This window comes from Bos indicus, chromosome 16 (genome assembly GCF_029378745.1).
Source record: "Bos indicus isolate NIAB-ARS_2022 breed Sahiwal x Tharparkar chromosome 16, NIAB-ARS_B.indTharparkar_mat_pri_1.0, whole genome shotgun sequence".
Taxonomy (NCBI): Eukaryota; Metazoa; Chordata; class Mammalia; order Artiodactyla; family Bovidae; genus Bos; species Bos indicus.
The window spans coordinates 797336-821710 of NC_091775.1; the positions used below are offsets into that span (position 1 = coordinate 797336).

Sequence of the window (24375 nt, forward strand, 5' to 3'; positions counted from 1 at the left end):
CAAGGTTATCATCTCTCTTTCCTTCTTCCCCTTACCCCATCTGCAAAGAAATCTGCAGGTTTTTCTTTTAGTGCCCAGTATGTACACTGGTAAGCATGTAACTGAATTGTTAGGAGCCATCTATCTAAGAGATCACTTCTCTTTCTGAGCCTCTGTTCCCCTAGTCATGGCCCTCTCTAGGTTACAAGAGACTGAAATAGCAGGTAAAACTAGAAATGATTGCTTTTCAAGAGAGACACAGGAGAGTGAGGGTGTTTGATTGTTGTTTGGCGTGAAGTCCTAGAGCTCAGAGGACGAAGGGTGTTCCTGGGACATGTGCTCTGGAGCTGGGGCAGAGCTGTGGCCTGCTCTGGATGTGCTGTCCTTCTGCCCCTCTCCCCGGGGCAGGGCAGGGAGGGGGTGCCTGACAGCTAACTGAGAGCTCCATGTCTCTGGAGGAGGACGCAGGCCAGGTTGAGGAGCTACAGGAGCTTCTGGAGAAGCAGAACTTTGAGTTGAGCCAGGCCCGGGAGCGACTGGTCACCCTGACAGCAACTGTGGCTGAACTGGAGGAGGACCTGGGCACAGCCCGCCGGGACCTCATCAAGTCTGAGGAACTGAGCAGCAAACACCAGAGGGACCTCCGGGAAGTGAGCAGGGGCCTGGGCCTGACACTGTCTTTCTGGGTCCGGGCCTTTGGCACTTAGGAAGGCAGCTGTTGGATGTCCTGGGTATTGAGGGAGGGCCAAGTGAGGGCTGAGGAGTGTAAGACTGAATGCTCAGGGGGTCCGGTGTGGGGAGGAGTGGTGGAAGGGATGGGTCAGGGTCAGAAACTGGTAGGGGAGTGTGGCGGAGACACAGCCATTCTAGTGCGTAGGCACAGACAGAGTGGGGGCAGGAAGAAGCTGATGCCCTTCTCTGGCACCCTGTCCTCTCCTGCTCAGGCTCTAGCCCAGAAGGAGGACATGGAGGAGCGGATCACCACCCTGGAGAAGCGCTACCTGGCTGCTCAGCGTGAGGCTACATCAATCCATGACCTCAATGACAAACTGGAGAACGAGCTGGCCAATAGGGAATCCTTGCATCGCCAGGTAACTCCTGCATTTGGGGTTTGGGGGCATTGTACTCGAACCTGGAGGTCCTGATGATCATGCTTGACCCTCCCCTTGGTGGCCCAAGAGCCACTGAAGTACAGCAGGCCACCTTGGGAGAGGGAAGTCAGGTGTCTTTGGGTATCCTGGAATGAAGATGATCCCTGGCCTGTCACCTGCTCTCTCTTGAAGCTAGGGGTAGGGGACGCTTCAGTGCTCCTTCTTGACTCTCCTTCCCACCCCTCACTCTGCTAGTGTGAGGAGAAAGCCCGATATCTGCAGGAGCTACTGGAGGTAGCCGAGCAGAAACTTCAGCAGACGATGCGCAAAGCCGAGACGCTGCCAGAGGTGGAGGCTGAGCTGGCCCAAAGAGTTGCGGCCCTCACTAAGGCAAGTGGACACCGGCCTGGGAATCTGCCTCTGACTGCTGCTGCTTGAGCTCTCCTGGAGCCAGGCAGTGGGTGGAGACAGTGGGAGGTATGATCAGCTGGGGCCAGGAAGCTGCTGCTCATTGCATGGCTCCAAGAAGCACACTTTCTTGTCTCTGTCAGATGGAAGAGTAACCCCTGCCCTTATCACTCCACAGGGATGTGAGCCTCATGAGGGTGAATGTAAGAGTACTTTAAGAAGTAGAAGAAACTGTGTCAATGCAAAGTATTTTTATTATTATTTATACCATTGTGATTAATAGTAATACTTCCCTTTGGGGGAATCTGAAGTGGAAAAAAATAGGACTTTGATTTCTGGAAAAGTGAAATTTGAGAGGAGATATGATCAGAGTTTATACATCTCTGAAGGGGCTGGGAGTTTAGGCTAAGCATTTCATTTTTTGTCAGATTGAAGCATTCTAGATCTTGGGACCACCTCTGGCTGTTTGAGGGCTGCAACTTTTGCACAAATGAAAGGGAATATAATTTTACCCAAAGGATAATTAACTTTATGGAGGTGTATGGCTAAAAACATCCTAGGTCTGGAAGAGCTGTGTAAATGCATGGACATGTGGTGGCTTAATCAGGAGAATTTAGGAGTGTTTACAGTGGGAAAGACTTTTCAGGGGTGCCCCATGTGGGATCACCATAGCTACCCCCTCAAGCAGTGAAGAGAAGGAAACCAATATTTAGTAAGCATCAGACCCTAGACCTCTGGAGGTGAGAGGCTGGCCATTGTGCCAGTGTGGCAGCTTGGGAGCTCTGCAGATGGAGCCTCCAGCCTGGCTGTGCCTCATACACGCAGGACCAGATTTACTTCTGCCACTGACTGGCTCTGTGACCTGGGAAAAGTCACTCCCTCCATAATTGAGTGTCTCTGTCATTATCTCTGTGATGAAGTCATCATCTCTATAATGATGGGGTTGAACTTGGTGATCTCTAAGCTTTTCAGGAAATATCCCCTAGGAATGAAGAACAGAGTTTAAAGTCCAGCAGAAGATATTGTGTGTGCGATGCTGAGCAGTCAGGTTTCATCACTCCAAAAACTGACCACAAGGGCTAGACCGAAGTGATTAATGTGTTCAGGAAGTCATTGTAGAAGGACTTTTAGAAGGGATTTCCTGACTAGAAGATGTGTAATAATATTGAATACCTTGTCAAAAGAGACAGTGAGGTCCCCATCTTTGACGATGCATGAACAGAAGGGGAGACCACTCTACCAGGGCTGGTTTAACAGCAAAAGTAATCACCGTGGCTAGTATTTGTTGAGTGCTCATTGAGTCCTAAGTGTTTACCATGGATTATGACCTTTGGTCCTTGCAAAAGGCATAGATACTGTTATCACAGTGGAGGAGACAAAGGCTCATAGAGGTTCAGTAACTTGCCCAACATCACACAGCTGGGACGGGAGGGAGCCAGGATTTGAACTCTGGCTGGAGTGCGTGCTCCTATCTAGAGGCACAGAGATTTATGGTAGCTCATACTTTCAAGTGGCATTCTTTCTGGAGGCATGAGAATTTACAGTCTCTTGAGCTGCCAGCTCTGAGATAGTGCAAGGTTAGCCCTGAGCAGGAAGGAGGAGGTGTGGGTGGGCGAATCCGGCAGGGGTTGGGGTACGTGGGAAGAATGGCAGTGGTGGGGACACAATGCTCCGCTGTGGTAGGTGGAGAGCTTGGCTTCACTTTTCCCTGAGGCCCTAATTCCCAAAGACTCCGGTGGCACCGGGAAGCATGGGATGCAAGGTCTGAGCAGGAAGAAGGATGATGTACAAGCTACACCGACCCATTCCTACCTCCAGGCTGAAGAGCGACATGGCAACACTGAGGAGCACCTCCGGCAGCTGGAGGGACAGCTGGAGGAGAAGAACCAAGAGCTGGCGCGGGTGAGAACACCAGACAGGACTCTTTGGTGCCCCTCTCTGCCCCAGGGTGGTACCGCAGGATGGTCTGTGAACAGGGAAAGGAGGACACTGGGAGCTGGACAAGGACCTAACTAGGACAGAGAGGGACACATGGAGGAGCTGGGGGCGTGGGCAGGAGCACTGCAGAGAGGGGCCCCAGAGGATGCAAGTGGCCAGGTGGGCGCAGAACCACAGTAGGAACTGTGCTTCCCTGCGGTTGTAGAGGGAGGGCCCAGGGGACCAGTGAGGCTGGGGCTGTAGAGGGAGGGCCGTGGGGCTGTGGAGGGAGGGCCACGGGGGCCTGTGATGCCGGGGATGTGGAGGAAGGGCCGTGGGGGCCTGTGAGGCCGGGGCTGTGGAGGGAGGGCCGTGGGGACCTGCTGTGAGGCAGGCTGCATTTGCAGGTGCGCCAGCGGGAGAGGATGAATGAAGCCCACAACAAGCGCCTGTCAGACACAGTGGACCGGCTGCTGATCGAGGCGAAGGAGCGCCTGCAGCTCCACCTCAGGGAGCGCATGGTGGCCCTGGAGGAGAAGGTGCTGCGGACCGCTGTTGGTGGTCAGGTTACTGGGAGGAACAGAGCTGGTGGAAATGGGGGGGTGGGGAGGGCAAAGGTGTGGGGAGAGCCCCGCGAGCAGGTGGGATGGGGCTGCAGCAGTGGGCTGTGGACCGGAGAGAAGGGAAAGAGCAGCTAGGGGATGGGGGGTGGTGGTTCGGGGTCAGGTGGGCAAGGAGCGGCTGAACTGGAGAGCAGGCCGAGCGCAGATGGTCCTGGGAGGGGACGGCGTGGCCAGAGCTGGAGTTGGAGTCAGGGCAGGGAGAGGGAGGCTTCTTGGCTCACAGCTGATCTCCCCCAGAACACGTTGATCCAAGAGCTGGAGACCTCCCAGCGGCAGATTGAAGAGCAGCACCATCACAAGGTACCCAGTTGCTGGCCAGCCCTGCCAGCCTGGGAGGGCTGAGCTTGCTGTGTGGAAAGAACACACCTGTGTTTCACGTAGCTGCTCTCAAACCCAGCACTGTGCTAGCCAGTTTGTTAGTCCATGTTCACATGTTACCCCACTAATCCTCACTAAAGCCTGTCACAGTGGATGTATCACCACCCACCTATAAAGAAGAAACTGAGCCATAAGCTTAGGGCAGAGAGTGGGTAGCAGAGAGACAGGGCCCAGTGAAGGACTTGACAAAATGATTTGGTGGGGCTTCCCAGGTGGCGCTCGTGGTAAAGAACCCACCTGCCAATGCAGGGGACATAAGAGACGGGTTCAGTCCCTGGGGGAAGATCCCCTGGAGGAGGGCATCCCACTCCAGGATTCTTCTCTGGAGAACCCTATGGACAGAGGAGCCTGCTAGGCTGCAAAGAGTTGGACATGACTGAAGCAACTGGGCATGCAAGCACACGAACCTGGTGAAGCTCTTGCTTTCTGGAGATCTGGGGAGGATTGCCACTGTGTGTGCCCCGGCAATGTCTGTGAGGCCTGGGAGTTCGTGCGGGCCCCTCTGCTACCCGGCCTTATGTGCCATGCCTTTGTCGGCAGGGAGGGCTCAGCAGACCTGTTCTGCTCGAGTCCTTCCAGACAGAGCCCTCTTCTGGCCCTGCCCTGCCAACTCTTCTACTCACTTTCCAGCTGGACCTCTTCTCTTCTGGTGTCATCTGTGGTCTTGGCCTTGGGCCCCTGGGTTTGGACTTTGCAGTGCATTCTTCTGCTTCTCCCCAACTCTGCTGTTCTCTTGTCCTTTTATCCCCTTTCTTCCCTACCCTTGCTGCTGTCCCTACTATGGGTCTGCCTGGCACAGGGCCGCCTGTCTGAAGAGATTGAGAAATTGCGCCAAGAGGTGGACCAACTGAAGGGTCGAGGAGGACCATTTGTGGATGGCATCCACTCCAGGTATGCTCAGGAGGCAGGCACGCTGGGACGGGGTCCTGGATGGCCCTGGATGGACCCTGGGGGAGGAGACTTCCTCCCAACAAAAGACTGCTCAGGACCTCAGGGCCCTCCTCCTATTCAGGGTGGAACACTGAGGTTTAGAAAACTTGGTAAAGTCATCCAGCTTACTCGGGCAGTTTAAAAGGGAGCACCTGTCCTCTGAAGGATGCTGAGAGCCAATAGACCACAGCATGATCCTTCCCCACTGTCATGAAACACAGGGCATGATTCCTGCTTCCTTGACAGAGGGCATGTTGTTGAGAGGGGTCTACTGAATTACATGCCCACCTGTGTCCCACAGGGCCTGCTCATGGGGAGTATCTGGTTCACTCTAGTTCTTTTGAGATAACTTACTTAGGGCTCTGAACATAATGCTAGAATTAGGCCCATGTTTTAGAGAACTTCTGGGTTTTTCTTCATATTTTCTGAAGCATTTGGTATTGAACTCAGACATCAAGCCTGCACTCAATTCTCTGCCCAGAGAGGCAGGGTGATGATTGAGGAGACTGAAGTGGATGATGCTACTCAAGGTTCATGGCTTCTGGATATATTCTGTACAAACCAAAATGTCTTAGATCAGAACTCATTAGGTTCCCTATAGTCATGCTCTTGTTGTATCAGGGGAATAGGGATCAGTTTTTTTGAAGAGAGATAAAAGTAAATGTGTGTATGTATATGTGCAGAGAGGTAGCATAGGACATAAATTAGGAAAAGAGATGTTGAAGAGAAGTCTGTAGGTTTCTAGAGTGGTAGACACTTGGGTACCAATTTCAAGTTTATTAGGAATTATTGTATAGGAGTGTGGAGGGAAGCATCTTCCCAGGTGGCACAGTGGGTAAAGAATCAGCCTGCCAATGCAGGAGATGCAAGTTCAATTCCTGGGTCTAGAAGATCCCCTGGAGAAAGAAATGGCAACCCAATCCAATGTTCTTGCCTGGAAAATTCTATGGACAGTGGAGCCTGGTAGGCTACAGTCCATGGAGTCACAAAGAGTTGGACACGACTGAGCTACAGAGCACATATGGAGAGAAGCAGAGAATAGAGACAGGAAATTGTAGTTGGAATTCCTCCTACTCCTCCGTTCCTGTAGAATGCTAAGAAGAGACCAACCCCCTACCCCAATCAAAAAGACATAGCCCTGAGCACACCGAGCTATGTGGCATTGCTTTCCTTAGTGACTGAGGATTCTTGGCTTTGACTATAGAAGTACCAACCCCATCATAGAGCTGGAACTGAGTTGCGGAGAAAAGTGGCAGTGAGGATAAGCAGGAACTCCCCTCTCCCTCCAGATACCTTGTGTACTGTTTGAAGGTTCTTCTTGTATTAAATGAAAAGCTACCTGCCTAGAACTTACTCACCTGGATCATTCTCATTCCTGAAGCACCAGAGAATAAACCTAATCTCTTGCTTACATGGAAACCTTTAAATCATTTACAAAAGTCATGTCCTTCTCTTCTCCAAGCTGAAGAGCCCTTAACTCTTTGGGGCCAGTGGGTGTGAGCTGGGGCTGTCAGACCTCAGGGCTCACCTTTTCTCCTCCATCCACCACTCCAGGACGTACACGAGCAGTGCCGCGGATGTGCGGTTCTCCCTGAGCACTGCCCACGCATCTCAAGGTCTGCGCCGCTGTCACTCAGCGCGGCGGGAACCGCCTGCCGAGGTAAGGGGGTGGAGGGGTGAGTGTGGATCCAGGGGAATTTGGGGTCAGTTCAGCCACGTGTCTGGCTCTGGTTTCACAGACAGCTGGTGTGCGGGGCACATCCTCCCCCTACCCTCCCCCATGTCAGTGACAGCTGCAGCCTTGGGGTTAAGGCCGTCATCAGCTACAACAGCTGTGTTTCGCCTTGACCTCCTGATGGGCAAGAGGTAGGGGCTGGTGGGTGGCCAGCCAGTCCCTGAGGCCCCGCTGAAGCCTGTGCACGTGTGCCTGGGTGTTTTAGTGGTGGGGGTGGGGGAAGTAGGGCCAAGATGGAATTGGCAAGCTCTCTGAAACAAAAGCTGTGGTTTATGGGGGAGGTGAGGGCGGGATAACAGGTTAACTGACCCTTGGGATGGCTCCTGCAGTTTCCTGAGAAGCATGTAGTTTCTGTGGGGTCTGCCTAGGAAGCTGAGAGGAAACAGGAAAGATTAGGGGCAGAAAAGGACTGACTTCAGTCTTTTGGGGAAGTCTGATTCCTTCCTAGGCTCATAATTGTTAACCATGCTCTGTCTTGAACGCAGGTTCCCTACATGCTCTAGGGCGCTAGAAGATAGAGGTAGAGAAGGAGGGAACTCCTATCTGATGGGGAAGGATTCATCTCCGCCCTTAGGGGAACCCCTAAGGCGGGGAGTTGACGTCTGAAATCATCTCTTTTTCTCTCTCCCCTCTCTCCTTGTCCTCCTTCTGTTTATAACAACACAGCAGCTGCCCAGGAGCTCAATCTAAAGGCTGCAGGAGTGAGAAAAGAGCCCTGGGGGGTTTGGGACACAGAAGATAGGGTTAGAAATGGGCTCTTCCCTTTTCTTCCCCGATCTCACTCTCCCAGCCCAGTTCTGTGCTCTTTGCACTTCTAGGCCTTTGTCTACCAAAGAGGTTTGTAGGACGATTTCTGAGAAGCTGCCTCCTCTGACGGTTGACCAGAGGGTTCTGTAATGTGCTAAAAGTCTGTGAGACACAAGACAGTTAGGCCTGCTTGGTTTTCTCTTGTTCACTTTACCTTTTGTGTGCATAGAAATGGATAGACTTTACATAATACTTACTTGGTGCCAGACACTGTGCTAAGTGCCTTACATGCATTTCCTAATTTAATCCTCAGAGCTAACTATGAGGTAGATACTGTTACTGTTCCCACTTTACAGATGAAGAAACTAAGGCACAGAGAGGTTAAACAGCTCTTTCATAGCTGGGACTTGGTGGAGCCAGCATTCAAAGCAAGGCAGTTTCTGGAATCTTTTCCTAACTATTCTGCTCTCTGCCTCCTTGAGTTTGGGTAGTGTTTCTTAGACTTTAACATACAAGTAAGTTATCCAGGAATTTTGTTAGAAGGCAGATTCTGAATTACTGGTCTGGGGTGGTACCTGAGATTTAGCGTTTCTAACAACCTCCCGGGAAATGTCAGTGCTGCTGCTGTAGGTGGGGAGGGTCCTGCTCCTCAGCCATTGCGTGCGTCTCACCCACCTCTCTATCCTTCCCTGCTAAGGACTGGGAGCCATCTCCACTGCCTGCGCTGCTGGTCCCGACAGCCACCCCTGCCTTTGACAGTGACCATGAGATCTCTGATGTGGATGAGGATGAACCAGGGGGTCTGGTGGGCTCCATGGACGTTGTCTCCCCCAGCAGCCACTCAGATGCCCAGACCCTGGCCATGATGCTGCAGGAGCAGCTGGATGCTATCAACGAGGAGATCAGGTTAGGGCAGGGGTGGAGGGCCTGGGAGGTTCCTTGAAGGACAGAGGCTCTTTGTGTTTGAACACTGCAGGAGAGATTCTATATGTGTTTGCTTGTCTCTTACAGCTGCACCTTGAGTGCCATCGTCTAGGGACCCTGTGTGGGGATCAGGCAAGGTTCTGGCACAACGCTGATGGAGAGGGGCAGGACTTCAGATTGACTTCTCAGGCTTCATTTTTCCTCCCAGGTCTTCGGAGGCTGTGTTCCTGACCTCCTACAGCTAAACACAATCACTTTTGTGTAGTTCCCACATACTGAGGCCAACTCAGGGTGAGAGCTTTTGTCAGTCTTATCACAGTCACTGGAGGAGACAGCATTATTTCCATTTTACAGACAAGGAAACAAATAAGATAGATTAAATGATTTGCCCAAAGCAGTGCAGTAAGTGGCAGAGCCAGGATTCAAAATTTTCTAAACTCCGTGCACTGTGTCATGCCTTCCATCCTTCATGAAGCATCAGACAGAAACCACTGGCAGGGAATGTTATCAAAATCCACACTTTACTCCATTTTTATAGAGAGTTTATTAACGTTTGTGACAAATGGAAAAGGAAAATCCAAAGCAAAGAACGTTAGTGCTTTACAGGGCTGTAGGGGTCATCTGGTTCAGTGGTTCCCACACTTTTGGATTTCACAGACAAGCTAAAAAGAAAATACTACACAGACACACACACACACACAGAGAAGGGTACTAACATAGTACTGCCAACTTTCATTCTGCAAAATGAAACAGTAAAGAAATTACCGTCTCCTATCATAACCATTCTATCAAAGAAAGAATATTTTAATATCCCTGAAGTTGGAAAGATATGCTCTGAGAATAAAGATAGGTCCTACTTCTAAAGGATAGTTGACGTCGTTACATTTGTGTGTGTGTGTGTGTGTGAGTGTGCATACACACATTTCTCTCTGAGTGCCTCCCCCATACACATAACATTATCACTACTACTCTAATTTTTCTGTGGAACAGGGAACATTCCATCAGGGATCAGCATCAATTAAAGGTTCTGTGTTTGAGAACTACTGACTTAGACCACTCCTGACATTGGGTATATTGGGAAACTGAGGCCCTGTAGATAGTGGTAGGTCAAGCATTCTAACTTCCGGGAAGGTTTATATTCCACTGACTGACTTGCCTCCTTTCCTAGCAACTGCTTTTTTAAACTAGGGAGTTTTGTTACATTAGGCCAGTTACCTAGACAGAAAATTGCTAAGTTGTAGTGGGATAGAACCAGCTGTGCCCACAAGGCCTTGTATGTCCCTGCAATGCCCCCGAACACTGGGATACACCTGAGCATCACCTTGTACCCTGGGTCACTGGGTGGTGACTCAGGCAGTGCCCACACGTGCCTCCTGCCAGTCCTCTCTGGGCTAACAGTGAGGCCCGATTTTGCCTACCTCCCAGGATGATCCAGGAAGAGAAGGAGTCCACAGAGCTCCGTGCTGAGGAGCTGGAAACGCGAGTGACTAGTGGCAGCATGGAGGCCCTAGACCTGACCCAGCTGCACAAACGCGGTTCCATCCCCACCTCTCTGACCGCCCTGTCCCTGGCCAGCGCGTCCCCTCCACTCAGCGGCCGTGCCACACCTAAGCTTACCTCCCGCAGTGCTGCCCAGGACCTGGATCGGATGGGGGTCATGACCTTGGTGAGAGACTTGGGGCAGTTGATGAACAACCTTGTCATCACTAGGCTCTGCTTCAGGGTTGACCGAGGGGAATTGACTGCAGGGCTCACTCTCAGTTGGGTCACAGCATTTTCTTCTTATGATGTGTATAAACCTTGGCACGCCAGGTTACCAGCACATCGTTCTGGGTTTGGAAAGAGCTACGTGGTTACTTTCTTGCCCTGTCCCCTTGGATAATGCTTAAGAAACTCACCCAGCCCCCACACGTCTTTCTCTCTTTCAGAGGAAGCCCTGATTTATTTTTTTTCAAGCCAGTTTTTTGTTGGTTTGTTTTGCTGTGATATTCTCTTCAGGTCTGTATAAGGTGCTGAGTCCTATCTTCTCATCCTAAGACCACTGGGTTCCCCTTAGGGTAGACGTTCAAGCATCCAAAAGGTGAGTCCAAGCTCACCCTCCACTCTCTCTTCCAGCCCAGTGACTTAAGAAAGCATAGGAGGAAGCTGCTGGTGAGTGCTGCCTGATGACCCAGGTACTAACAGGTTAATTTTCCCCCGCCTTTCCCTTTCAATTTCTCCCCCCGTGGGCCCTTGAGTCTGAGTCTAAACTCTGAGAAGCCCCGGCAGGGCCTCCCCTCTGCCGCTCTCTACGCCCCTCCGCCTATCTGGGCTGGGTCAGCAAGCCCCCGCTCTCTCCCTCTACCCCCTGACGGCTCCACTGTCTGTTCAGTCACCAGTGTCTTGGGAAGAGAACCGAGAGGATAAAGCCACCATAAAATGTGAGACTTCTCCTCCTTCCTCACCCAGGACACTGCAGCTAGAAAAGCTTGGCCTCCCTGCCCTGAGCCAGGAAGAAGGCAAGAGGTAAATGGAGCAGACCCCATCTCAAGCCTCTCCGTCCCCAAGTTTACCTCGTCCCTCTCTCTGCCTCTGAACAGGCTGAACCTTACCTGGCCCAGGTGTCTGAACATCTCACTTCTCTTTGAAACACCATGAGAGAAGGACATTTCCATGTGTCTCTTGGTCCCGTGCTCTGATCATACCCCCCTTACCCTTTCAATCCTGACATTTACTGTAAGTTCTTCCTGAAGTCTAGCTCCCATCTCTCATGCTGTAATTTAAGTATATTTCTTTTCATCCCACCCCGTCCTGGCTGTCATCCTGTAGTGCTTTGGAGGATCCAGGGAGCAACCCCAGCAGCAGCAACAGCAGCCAGGACTCCTTGCACAAGGGTGCCAAGCGCAAGGGCATCAAATCATCCATCGGCCGCCTGTTTGGGAAGAAGGAGAAAGGCAGGCTGATCCAGCCGAGCCGGGATGGACCCACAGGCCATGGTCTCTGTCTAACCCTAGTAAATGGGTGTGAGTAGGGGAGGAGCAGGAGGGTGTCCTTGGATCCAGCCTTGTCTGCCAGGGACCAGGGGGCAGAAGCCACAGACACCGAGATTCCGCTCCAGAGAAGCACTTTTCTGTCAGAGCTGTTTCACAGCTGGAAGGGCTGCTTCATGAGGTGGTAGTTCCTGCCATGAGAAGTGTCAGGCATCAGATGAATGGCTGTTTATTTGGTATGCTGTAGAAGGGCTTCCTGTATCAAGTGTGAGGTTGGACCTCTGAGGTTTCTTCCCGTTTGGAGGTTTTCTAGTGTACTGTGCTCAGGACTTCAGGAGAAATTTTTTGGATGTTTTTTTCTCCTAGGAGAGTCACTTGTTAATTCCTAGTATACCTTGCCTCCAAGACTCAAAATATCCTAATGCCTAATCATAACTTGGTAGACACTGTAGTCAAGTAAGTACTTGGGCAAGGGTAGCATTATTAACAGCTCTATGATAATATAAAGTTCCAGTGTGTGCTTGGCATGTGGTAGGCACACCGTAAATGTGAGCTGTCTTCCTGTCCTTCCCCTGTTCCTTCTTTCCTTTCTTCCTTTCCCTCCCTTCCTCCTTTCGTTGCCCTCATCTATCCAGTTATTGGCTCAACAGACATTTATTAAGTACTGTAGTAAAGCAAGGCTTCGTAATAGGTATCAGAGCAGTAGTCATTCCTTCAAGGAGTTCAGTTTCTAATGAAAAAGAAAAAGAGATGATTCCAAAACAATATTAAAATAGCAATATGCTCTGGGTGCTTCTGGAACTCAGAGGTCAGTTATGGAGCATTGGGAATGACAGGAGTGACTTTCTCTGCTGGGCAACACCAGGGCAGAAGCTTGAAGGCTAAGTGGGAATTAGCCAAGAAGAAGCATTTGTGTGTGAAAGGGGGACGGGGTGGGTATGAGAGTTTGGTGCATAGGGAAGGGTGTGGGAGAAATGGAAGAGGTGGGTTTAGATCCTAGGCTGGGGTGAGCTCACAGAGGCCTTGCAAAATACATTGTGGAGCCAGCCACAGACGGGAGGGGCCAGGGCTGAGGAGGTCTGGCAGTGCAAGAGGCATCTTGTGTTGGAGCCTTATGATTTCCTATGTTCCCCACACCATGTTGGCACCTAAACCTAAAACATCATTGCAGATTGATTTCTGGATTACCCTCTGCCCCCTGTATACTTGTGAGGAGTGACTGGGACTTAAATGAATTCTACAATGCTGCCCCTGCCATGAACTCTGGCATCAGTTCAGGAGATCCTTAAGATGACAGAGCCATGCATGTTCCATTTTGTGATTTGTGCAAATGAGTGGCCCTGAGAAAGGGGCCCAGACACACATCTCTGAGCATGCCTGTTTCCCCACCCCAGCCCAGGCCACGCTAATCTTGGCTGAGCCCAAAGCCCAGTCTGGCTTTCCAAGTTTCCTTCACAGCTTGGTCTGGAAGAGGGACAAGTTCTGCTAGGATTCTGTTGCTGTTAGGGTGGAACAACTTCTAGCCATCTGGCTGGAAGACATTTACAGAGCTGGGGCCCCCAGGGGAAGGCTCTTTGGGCTTGGGGGTGACCCACTTGATGCCACTGTGGGACCGCCGGGTTGTAGGGATGTTGTGTGGAGGCTCCAGGAAGAATGGGTGGTCCCCTCAGGCCTGCAGGCTCTCCTGTGCTGAGGCGCGTCCTGCTGGTCTGCTCTCCAGTCCTGACCCAGGCCTTGGGAGGAGAAGCAGAGGACCTAGCTGATACGCTGTCTCTTCCATTCTAGTTGTACTACTAACAGACTCTGAGCTCGGTCTGCAGGAGCCCATGGTGCCTGGCAAGCTGGGAACCCAGGCAGAAAAGGACCGAAGGCTGAAGAAGAAGTAAGAACCACAGGCTAGGCTCTGCCAAGGTGGGGTCCAGCCCTTCACTCACTGTCGTGCCCCAGGACTGCCATGGGGCTGAGCTCAGGCAGTCAGAGCCCAGCAAGGCCCTTTCTGAACTGAGTTGGCCTGGTCTAAGTGGGGGCTGGGAGATTGTTCTTAGGATGACCTGAGCAAGAAGGAGACAAGGGCGCTTTGGGAGAAGGAGACAAGTGTGCTATGACCCAGCACCTGGGATCTCTGACAGAGCAGACGAAAATGTCTGTGCAAACAAACTGAAAGCCCTCACCTCTGGGAATGGAGAGGTGTTGCTCCCCATGGCTTCGTGTTACACTGTTTCAGGCATAGAGCAAAGGTCGCAGTCCTGTGGTGAGGAGCTGGGGTAGTGGGAGCCCACATCTTGGCAGAGCCCATGGTCCCTGAGAGTAAGCATGGTTGACAAAGAAAAAAGGACTGGTAAATCTGTTGTTGTTCTTCCTGAAAGACACCAGCTGCTTGAAGATGCCCGGAGAAAAGGAATGCCCTTTGCCCAGTGGGACGGCCCTACTGTGGTCTCCTGGCTAGAGGTAAACCTGGGCAAAGGGAGTCCAAGTCTACTCGGGTCTGGTGGGAAGGATGAGTGAGAAAGGATAAGGACTCCTTAGGCACAGGGGTGGCATTTCTAAAATTTTCCCCGCATGTTTCTCCCCTGCGAAGTGCACAGTGCCATATCTAGCACTTAGCCAACACCCCCTTTTCCCAAACATACACACCTGTTACTTTGGGACATAATGGATGTTATATTCTGATGTCTCTCAGGTGGCTAAGTCTGGGAATTAATCATCATTGAGCCATAAGACTTTCACAGGTGGTTTCACTTTTCCTATAGCTATCCCCAGGAGCTGATCACCCATGCTGTGTTGGTAAAATCCCTTCACCTTCCCAGGCCTCAGAGTTTCCTGTTAAATGAGAAAAAGCATTTGGTGATGGTCATTTCCACATGTCTAAATTCCTCTGCTCTGCATTTGCTATTCTGGGACCATGGATGAGGCCTGACCATTGCCTCTCAGTATTGAGTGAAGCCCAGATCTTGGGGAAGGGGCTGAATTTACCCTCTGTGCCTCGTATCTGCAGCTCTGGGTGGGGATGCCTGCTTGGTACGTGGCAGCCTGCCGGGCTAACGTCAAGAGTGGCGCCATCATGTCAGCCCTATCGGACACAGAGATCCAGCGAGAAATTGGCATCAGCAATGCCCTGCACCGGCTCAAGCTCCGGCTGGCCATCCAGGAGATGGTGTCGCTGACCAGCCCCTCTGCCCCGCCCACCTCCAGGACTGTGAGTGGCCTCTCCCTCACCTAGAATATTTTCAGAAGCCCCAGAATAGTGTCTGCAAAGTTTCCCATGGGTCATTGGGAAGAGGGTAGCATTGAGTCCTGTCCCTTCCTGTCCCCACAGAGGGTTCCACCTGGCCTCCAAGAGGTGGTAGCACTGATTCAGCAGGATCTCAGCAGGTGTAATTCCCTGCCTCCCACATACTGCCCATGAGCTCCATCTCCCCAGTTCTCCCTCTTCCAGGAATTCTAGATCTTTGGGCAGAGTTTGCAAACAGGGCCTTTGTGGGAAGCAGAGGAAATAGGGCATTTGTAAATTCTGGCCCTCGAACCTCTCCAGAAGAATGTAAACCTGTCCATAGAGGCCCAGAGGAAATCTTTCACTGTAGTCCATCTCTGTGATTGGGTTAGTCCGTATACCAGATTCATGCCATTTATTCATATTCATTCAGAAAAATTTGCTGAGTACTTCTGTGTGCCAGACACCGTGCTAAGCAGTGCAGACACGGTAATAAAAGAGAGCTGCTCAGAGCTAGACTGCAGAATTCTGGGCTGGGCCTGTGATGGGACTTGGGGAAGGCAGCTCTGTCCTTGTCCTGGAGGCTCTCAGCCTGATAGGGAGCCTAGGCACCCCAACACAGGACCAGCTAGGTTTCTTCTCTGCCTGCAGTCTTCTGGGAATGTCTGGGTCACCCACGAAGAGATGGAAACTCTGGCAACGTCCACTAAAACAGTGAGTCAGGCCCTGGGTCCTGGGTCTGGGGTTAGGACTGATGACTTGCATGAGGATGAGGGGAAGGTTATAGGAAGGCAAAGGGGGTTGCAGCTGATACAGTATAAGCTTGGGATCCCTGCTGTTTGATGGAGTTCTGCTCTCAGAGTGGTGGGTTGGTGGGAGAGAAGTGAGAATGGAAACAGTTCGTGGGGGTGGGGGTGCATCCCAGGGGGCTCACAGGCTCACGCTAGGCTCCTAATGTACTGCAGAGAAGAGGAGGGCTTGGGAACATCTTGCCCAGCTACAGACATGAAGCCAGTCTTTGCCCTTGTGCTGGATCCTTGGGGAAGGAACAGGGAGGGTGATGAGGACCTGGGAACTTGGCTGCCTGTGATTCTGCCACACACACATTTGATCCCCGTTTACTGCAAACCCAGGCATGTGCACCACCTTCTGTGCTGAAACCATCCCAGCAAGCTTTCCCTAGTCACCCATCCCGCTGCTGGGGTGTCTGCTCTTTCCTCCTGATGGGGCCTTGGGTGGAGGCTGCCAGGTTTCTTGATTTTGCCTCTTTCCCCCTGACATGCTGCACTTGTTCCCAGGACAGTGAGGAGGGCAGCTGGGCTCAGGTAAGACCCTGTCCCCTTGTTCAGAACCAACTCGCAGCAGTTTGGGGTGGTGTTCTCCCAGCAGGTTTGCTCCTGGAGGACTCTGAGCCCTGGTCTTTTAGGTCCCTCTTCACACGAAGAGCCCTGGGCACAGGTTTCTCCTCTGCTGAAGCCCTGCCTCATTCCTTCCTCAGTCCCCTTTCATTACCTCTGGTTTTTACCATGGCAGGTGAGGACCCTTGGATGGCTGTGCTCCCAGCATGCCTGCCTCTTCCCCTCAGTTTGACACTCTTCCCAGGAGTATTGAGATCATTTGTATGAATCCTCTTCCTCTTCCTCTTCCTGACCCTCTCGGGGGTACCCCTGGCGAGCTTAGCAAAGGGCTTTCATTCATTCACTTAACAAGGATTTATTGAGCAGCTACTAGGTATTAGACCTTGCTCTACAGAAGTAAGCAGTCTTAGCCCTCCTGAGGTTTATATTCTAGTGGAGAGATAGACAGTAAACAAATAAATGGACAGTATGGCAGATAGATATGAGTGCCATGAATTAAAATGAAGCACAGAGCAGCACTGTTTATACTTACTGGGCAACAGCAGCAATAGTAGACTGGACTGATCAGGTACAGTATATTGTCATAGTAAAATACTATTCAGCAGAGGAAATAAATGACTCGCACATATAATGTAACGTGAAAGCTATAAGTCCCAAAAGATTTTCTATTAAAACTCTCAACCAAGCAAATGTAATTATATTATTTAAAGAAGTACGCATCAGTGACCATAAGAACCAATAAAACATTTTCTCAAGAAGGGGAATGATAGAAAACTCAGGAGAGGTTTTTCCTCTCGAGGGAGCAGGGCACAAGCTGGGGAAGACACAGGGATGGAGGCCACAGTGGATGACATCCAGAGATGTTAACTTCATCTTTATGCTTCACAATGAACATACGCTGCATATATTTTATATGTATGAACTATTTTTTAAAAGATAAGATAAAATATTCAGTTCTAAAAAAATCAGATTAGGTAAAGAAAGAGAGTGATGGAGGGTTGCCATTAAAATTCTTTTTAAGGATAGATGGTCAGAGATGTCCCTGCCTGCAAGATAGGAGGCAGTGATTAACTGGAGCAGGCCTCTCAGAACCAGACTGGGTAGGGGGTTGTGCACATGCTGTGTTGGGGGTGGGGAGACAGCATACAAAGGACCTAGAGGATTTCTGGAGAGACCACCAAGCCTTAGAGAAGAGCACTGGCTATTCAGGCACAGGTCACCTTACTTCATTTTTTTTTTACATCTTTAGTCAAACACAATCCCTTGTGGACCATATGAAGACAGTTTCCCAAGAAAGACTGGCTTTCTTAGCCACTCTGCAGGTCCTCTATAAAGCAGCCTGACCCTTGGACTCAGCAGGCTTGTGGCTGACTGGAAATCAGGAAGGCAAGTCTGCCTTACAGCACCACAAATGCCTTTCAAGTTGATGGGAAGGAGTTCCTATTATCTGCTGCCTAGATAGATGCTTCTTTTCATTACTGTAGATAATTGATAAGTGAGTAGAAATACATCATTACAGGATTTAAAACATTCCATTAAAAATCCCCACCTCCCACTTGACAAACCACTATGTTATACTCAGACATTGTTCCCCAGCCTCTCAGTGAAAGTAAGCTGCGATTTTATTGAATTGCCATGGATGTTGGAGTAAGATTTCTCTCTTCAACAATATGCTAGCTGCAACCTGCTGACACTGCCTTTGCCCCCATCCTCCTCCATCTTGTTCCTCAGACCCTGGTCTATGGGGATATGAACCACGAGTGGATTGGGAACCAGTGGCTCCCCAGCCTGGGGCTCCCCCAGTACCGCAGCTACTTCATGGAGTGCCTCGTGGACGCTCGCATGCTGGATCACCTCACCAAGAAGGACCTGCGGGTCCACCTGAAGATGGTGGACAGCTCCCACCGGTGAGCCAGGCTGGAGCCCACGGCCACCTCCCAGCACAGGTCTGCCCCCGTTCTGGGGGTCTGTCTCCAGGAATAGAGGTGCTTTTTCTTTACCAGTTTGGGATAGTGACAGATCTCCATTTAGGGAAAGTCAAATCTTTGTCTCCACTGCAATTTGAGGGTTTAGTCCTGAAAGGTTGTTGCTGAATGAAAAGACGCTGGGATTCTTGGCCTCCAGAGGAGAATTCAATCCAGGGCCAGAGACGAGGCTTGATCGCTCAGAGCTTTTGTGTAATAAAGTTTTATTAAAGTATAACGGAGATAGAGAAAGCTTCTGACATAGGCATCAGAAGGGGGCAAAAAGAGTACCCCCCTGTTAGTCTTCAGCTGGATGTTATATAGTCACTAGCAGTCTGTTAATGAAAGAAAGGAATGTCTTAAAACTCAGAATGGCACCAGGCCCCTCATCCATAAGATGCATTTTGGGATAATCTTGGCACCAGATGATTCATCCCGGGCCATAAAACGATTGACTTGAATCTTATAGAAGGGCAGATTGCCATACAAATAGTTTCATTTACATAGATTAGGGGAACAATGTCTGAGTATAACATACTGGTTTGTCAAGTCCGTTCTGAGCCATTAGGTGGAACCGACTTGAAGACAGAATCTGGGGTAAATGCATAGTACATTAACATAGTTTAAGACAAATATTTCCATAAGAAAAATGCATTGGTTAACTCAAGGTTTGAGAATAGTTAACTTCAGGTGAAACCAGGTGTCATGATGGCAACACAGTATTTTAAGAGAAACCTCCTTTTAAATTTGTATGGAGAAGGCGATGGCACCCCACTCCAGTACTTTTGCCTGGAAAATCCCATGGATGGAGGAGCCTGGTGGGCTGCAGTCTATGGGGTCGTGAAGAGTCGGACATGACTGAGAGACTTCACTTTCACTTCCCACTTTCATGCACTGGAGAAGGAAATGGCAACCCACTCCAGGGTTCTTGCCTGGAGAATCCCAGGAACGGGGGAGCCTGGTGGGCTGCCATCTATGGGGTTGCACAGAGTCGGACAGGACTGAAGCAACTTAGCAGCAGCAGCAGCAGAGAAGGAAAAAAATCGCTAGTTTGTTTCCTCCTGCCGCTTAAGAGACAGAAAAATGTCTGACACTGGCAACCTATTTCCTCCATTTGGAGACCCCTGGCCTTCCTGCCTGTTACCCTCTCAATCCTCTCACCTCCAACTCTTAAGACACAGTCATTTCTTTTTAGCTTCACTTGGAAAAATGTCCTCATAGATATGAATTTTATTTCTTGTCACGGGGCTTGCTGAATTCCCTACATGTATCCGGAGAAGACTCATACTGAACCCAGCATCTATTTTAGGTACCTGATTCCTTACAAGATCAGAGGAAAGTTCTATCTGGATTCTTGCTCTGCTAACATCCTAGATCTGAGCCTCTCAGCTTTAAACATACATCCTTTTTGTACAGAAAGTCATCCAGTGTTCTTCTCTTTGTTGACAGATCTTCTGTGCAAAAGTGTCTGCAGTGGAGGTCACCAACTGGTAGCCTGAGGGTAGAATTTGGCTCACTAATGTATTTTGTTTGGCCTACGTTGTATTTTTAAAATTATGACTTTAGTTGCCAACATTTAAACACTAGGAAATATTACACAGAATTCTGGATGTCTGGCTTCTCTTGAAAAACAGGATCATGGAAACAACCAGCTGGAGCTAGGGAGGCAGCCCTCCTAAAACATAGGTATTCCCCAGGTCCTCCTACCCGCTCCAGCCTGCTTCACTCATTTGAAATATGTGCTTGACCCCAGCTGGCGTTTGGGTGGGAGAGTAAAGTGGGTGGTAATAGTTCCAGGAGTTTATAGGTTTTAGGAAGTCCTTTTTAACATTCAGCTTCACATCATACCAACTATCTGAGCCAGCTCTTTTGCCTTGAGTGGTTAATGTGTCAAAGGTTACAACTGAGAGTGTGTGGCTTTTCAAGGTTCTATTTGGAATCTGCAGGTGTCCCTTGGTCTCTCCAACTCATAAAGAGCAAATTGTATTTGGAATAGATTAGTTAGCCTCTATATTTTTATGGCTGAGGAAACTGAGGGATAGGAAGGAGCAGCAGCCCAAGGTCACTCAAGGATACTATCAGAATGCAAGTTTCCTGACACAAACCCAGTTCTCTTACCACCATGCCGGAGAACCTCCTGTGCCGGAACCGTTAGCTGTGTCTGCCCTCCCCCCTCACCGCTAGGGCTGAAAGGCACTCTTTTGTCTCTGTCAGTCTGGGAGGCTGCCAGACCTAGCTGCACCTGTCCTTGCTGAGTGATTGATGGGGCTGGAGAGAGAAGGGCCACTGCCCACCAAGCTGAGATGTGCCTCGGCTGCTTCAGGATCTGGCAGCCCAGCCCTGCCCAGCGTTATAGAAGTCTTCCTCTGACCCTTTGCCCAGGTCCCAGGAGAGAGACTCAGACTATACACATCTGCAGCCCCAAATCGTCAGCACTTCAGTGTTAATGAAGCATTTCTGCATTCCTTATTACCTCAGTTATGTCTATAACTGCTTTCATTCCACTCAGTATTTCATAAGCATATTCTCATCTTTAAAAAATGTTTTTTAAGTTATAATTTTTTAACGATGAGGAGGAGATATTTAAAAACATCTTTCACAGATGGAGAAAACAAGTCCAATAGAGACTGAGTGTCACCAGGTCTCAAGTCAAGTGGCTGCAGAATGGGGCCAACATTCGTTCTTGACACCTCACTGAGAGCTCTTTTCCTTAGACCATAGTATTCTATTGAGCAGGTTTCCATGAGCATCTCCGATTTTGATATGAGAACACACACACACAATAATCAGCAATGTCCTCCTAAGAGTGGCACCATTACTGAGTGCCTCTTATATTTCAGGGGCTGGACTAAACCCTGTCATACAGGATCACCTTTAATGCTCATGGTGATTCTGCAGGAGAGGCACTACCCCCGTTTCACATATGCCGAGTGCCACTCAGCTGGAGAGTGGCACAGCTGGCATTCAGACCCAGACTGATCTGACGTTAAGGGCTTTATATTTCTGCTATACCATACAACAGCTTTTTGAAAGTCATAGGAACTGAACTGAAATTATAGTAGGATCGCAGTTAGAGGCATTTCCAGTTAGGAGGTATGTGTGCATCTGCCCTCCTTCCAGGGACCAAAAGGCTTAAAGGTCGTGAGCCAGAAAACAGTTCCTAGAAATGGTGTCTCTGAGCTATATGGGATTCTTTTCTAGGCAGATGGGCTACCTGGGTAGAACTGAGGTAAGAAAAGTAGGGAGCAATCCAGCATGATTTAATCTCACAAAGCAATGAGCTCAATGGTAGTCAAAAGCAGCTGGAGTTGGGAGAGACCTTCTATTCTATTCCTCCACTTTATAGATGATAAAATCCAGAGAGGCTGAATGGCACAGTAGTGTTCAAGTTTAAAGAACACTACAAGGAAAGCTGCTCAAGGTGGAATGAGCTGCATTGAGAGGTAGTGAGTTCCCTGTCACCAGAAGTGTTCAGGCACAGGTGTTCATACTACTCAGAAGGTTGTCAAAGAGGTGACTCTTGCATTAGGTCAGAACTTGGACTGATAGCCTGTGGGGTCCCTTCTGCAGTCCTTGGGTTTTGGCCTGGCTTAGTCATTTTTTACTGAGTACATACTATGTACCTGGTACAGTTTAAAGTACTTTAATAGTTTATGTGAATTATTTCATGTAATCCATTTAGGATTTATGATGTTTACATTTATGGACTGTGTCAAGCACCATTCTAGGGATTTAAGATACATCAGTGAACAAAACAAAGCTTCCAGTTACATTGTAACTGGGAGACATAGCAAGGAATTATAAATATACAGAATGTTAATAGGTAAAAGGTGGTAGGAAAAAAATTAGACCAGAGTAAGGTGGATTGGGAGTATGGGCTGGGGGTGATGCTGGTGATGTTGCAGTTTTAAATCAGGTGGACAAGGTAACTACTCAACTTGAAATACATTTGAGCAAAAACTTAAAGGAGACAGGAGGATGAGCCACGTAGCAGTCTAAGGGGGAGGGATGTCACAGTCGGAAGGAGCAGCCACTGCAGAGGCCCCAAGGCACAGAGCCCAAGCATGCCTGCCGTGTCTGAGGAACAGCGGAGCTGTCAGTATAGGGGCAGGTCATACCATAGGCCATTTTAGGGACTCAATGAAATGGGCGCACAAAAGAGTATCTGTACGGGTCTTTGTCATTTCAGACCCTGGAGAGGGAAGGACATGTTGCTATCATTCAAAGAAGTTTCCTTCATCAGTCAAGCCCACACCCTGGCTTAGAGGGAAGATGGGTAGGGTAGTAACCCTTGAATGGATCATATCTAAGCCCTGGGGAAGGTGGAGAAGGAGCAGGCTGGGACGCTCTTTGTACTGGAGGATGTAGGTCTTGATGTGCTGTGACTGGTGCTGGATATGGGGCAGATGAGGTTGAAATGCAACCCCACTGAGGCTCTGGCTCAGGGGGGCTGTGTGCCTGCAGAACCAGTCTTCAGTATGGCATCATGTGCCTGAAGAGGCTGAATTATGACCGGAAGGAGCTGGAGAAGCGGCGGGAGGAGAGCCAGCATGAGATCAAGGGTAAGCCTATCAGGCTCGATGGAGCCTCCTCTGAGGGTTGTGGAAGCAGCCTGGGGGGACGAGGGCCTGCCACACAGACCTGCCTCCGGCTGAGGGAAGACAGGAGAGGTGTCCCGTGCCACAGCAGAGATCTAAATCTGAGAGGGAAGGCAGAGCCTGCAGGGAGACACAGGCTCCGCCCAGAGGATGCTGCCACCTGTTGGAGAAGAAGCAGCCCCCGCCCCACACACAAGACAGGGCCACCAACCAGACAAATGCAAGGGTGTGAGACAGTGCTCAGAGAACTTGGTGCTGTGGGTGGGGTTTGACCAGAAAGAAAGGCAAGTCTTAGGAGAGACCTTGAACGTAGAAAGACTAAGAAAAGGGCCATTCCTGCCTAGGGACAGGGGATCCCTGATACAGGGGGTCTGGGGAGAAAGCCTATTGGCCTGAACCTGCAGGCTGGCAAGAATGGAGTAGTATGGGCTGGTTCTCCAAGAGCTCAGGTCCCAGGGAGGACAGAAAGAAGATGTGGAAAGTTAAGGGGGGTGGGAGTGGGTAGGAGCCAAGACAAACAGGGTAGACTGGAGCTCTGGGTCCAGGGACCTCCATTTCTGTCCCTGGAGAGGCTTTGGCCACACCTGTCTCTGCTGCTTTTCTGCCCCCACCCTCCAGATGTGCTGGTCTGGACCAATGACCAGGTAGTTCATTGGGTCCAATCTATTGGGCTCCGAGACTACGCAGGAAACCTCCATGAGAGTGGTGTGCATGGCGCTTTGCTGGCCCTGGATGAGAACTTTGACCACAACACACTGGCCCTGGTTCTCCAGATACCCACACAAAATACCCAGGTGGGCATACTTGTCATCAGTCTCAATCTCGGTCTCCCTTTCCTCTTGCTTTCTTTCCCTCTGATATGCATAGGTTTATGGATTGGTGGGAGGCCTGTCCTAGAGGGGATCACAAATGTCCTCAAACCTCCAAGTGGTCCTTGTGCATAACCAAGTTCCCTAGGAAACAAGTGTTCCTCACAAACAGAACATGCTCAGCACAGGCCTGGTGCCCCTGCAGTGGGCACCTCCATCTCCTCCCAGCCACATCACTGCAGTTGAGACTTTGCCTCAACTTGCTTTTCTGACCTGACTATTCATTGAGAAAAATGAATAGCCCTAGCCCTAGGGCCCAAAAGGACCAGAGAACCTGTATCTCCTTTGTTTCCCATCTTAGGGATCTGCTCCTGGGTCCCTAGGTTTAAGAAAGCTAAATATACCAAATAACACAGCCCAGAGATGCTCCATGCCAAAGCTTTGTCTCCCTGTCAACAGCTCAAAAGATTAGACATCTCCTTCCATTACATTTCATATTTATTATGGAGCTATCATCTAAGAATATAACTAAATTCTCTTGAACTTATTTATGTTTGACCTTTTTAACTTCCTGTGGATAATGGACTCGAGAATTACTACCTGTTGTATAAAATACTTCCTGATTTTATTTCTCCTAAATGTAATTCACATTGGGCTCCCCCTGGGGAGGACAACTGCCTCATCCTAATTGTCTGTGATTTGGTACAGATGTTTGTTTTTGACTAGTTCTACTT

General features: G+C 50.0%; 1 protein-coding gene across 26 annotated transcripts in view; it reads left to right on the plus strand.

The window, feature by feature from the left end:
- The window catches only part of PPFIA4 (PTPRF interacting protein alpha 4), a 55521-nt gene that overhangs the window by 23071 nt on the left and 8075 nt on the right, over positions 1-24375 (plus strand). For 9 of the 26 annotated variants that reach the window (XM_070767692.1, XM_070767693.1, XM_070767703.1 and 6 more), the window contains 21 exons: positions 438-629; positions 924-1070; positions 1326-1460; positions 3297-3380; positions 3803-3961; positions 4256-4318; positions 5196-5287; positions 6881-6986; positions 8506-8714; positions 10158-10398; positions 10848-10883; positions 11104-11237; positions 11541-11707; positions 13487-13583; positions 14068-14149; positions 14697-14897; positions 15564-15626; positions 16211-16237; positions 18002-18177; positions 22699-22796; positions 23451-23626. In XM_070767692.1, coding sequence (XP_070623793.1) covers positions 438-629; positions 924-1070; positions 1326-1460; positions 3297-3380; positions 3803-3961; positions 4256-4318; positions 5196-5287; positions 6881-6986; positions 8506-8714; positions 10158-10398; positions 10848-10883; positions 11104-11237; positions 11541-11707; positions 13487-13583; positions 14068-14149; positions 14697-14897; positions 15564-15626; positions 16211-16237; positions 18002-18177; positions 22699-22796; positions 23451-23626 — 2685 coding nt within the window. Of the gene's footprint in view, positions 1-437; positions 630-923; positions 1071-1325; positions 1461-3296; positions 3381-3802; positions 3962-4255; positions 4319-5195; positions 5288-6880; positions 6987-8505; positions 8715-10157; positions 10399-10847; positions 10884-11103; positions 11238-11540; positions 11708-13486; positions 13584-14067; positions 14150-14696; positions 14898-15563; positions 15627-16210; positions 16238-18001; positions 18256-22698; positions 22797-23450; positions 23627-24375 lie in introns of those variants that run through there. The other 17 variants (XM_070767694.1, XM_070767705.1, XM_070767704.1 and 14 more) reach the window with 7 other exon arrangements.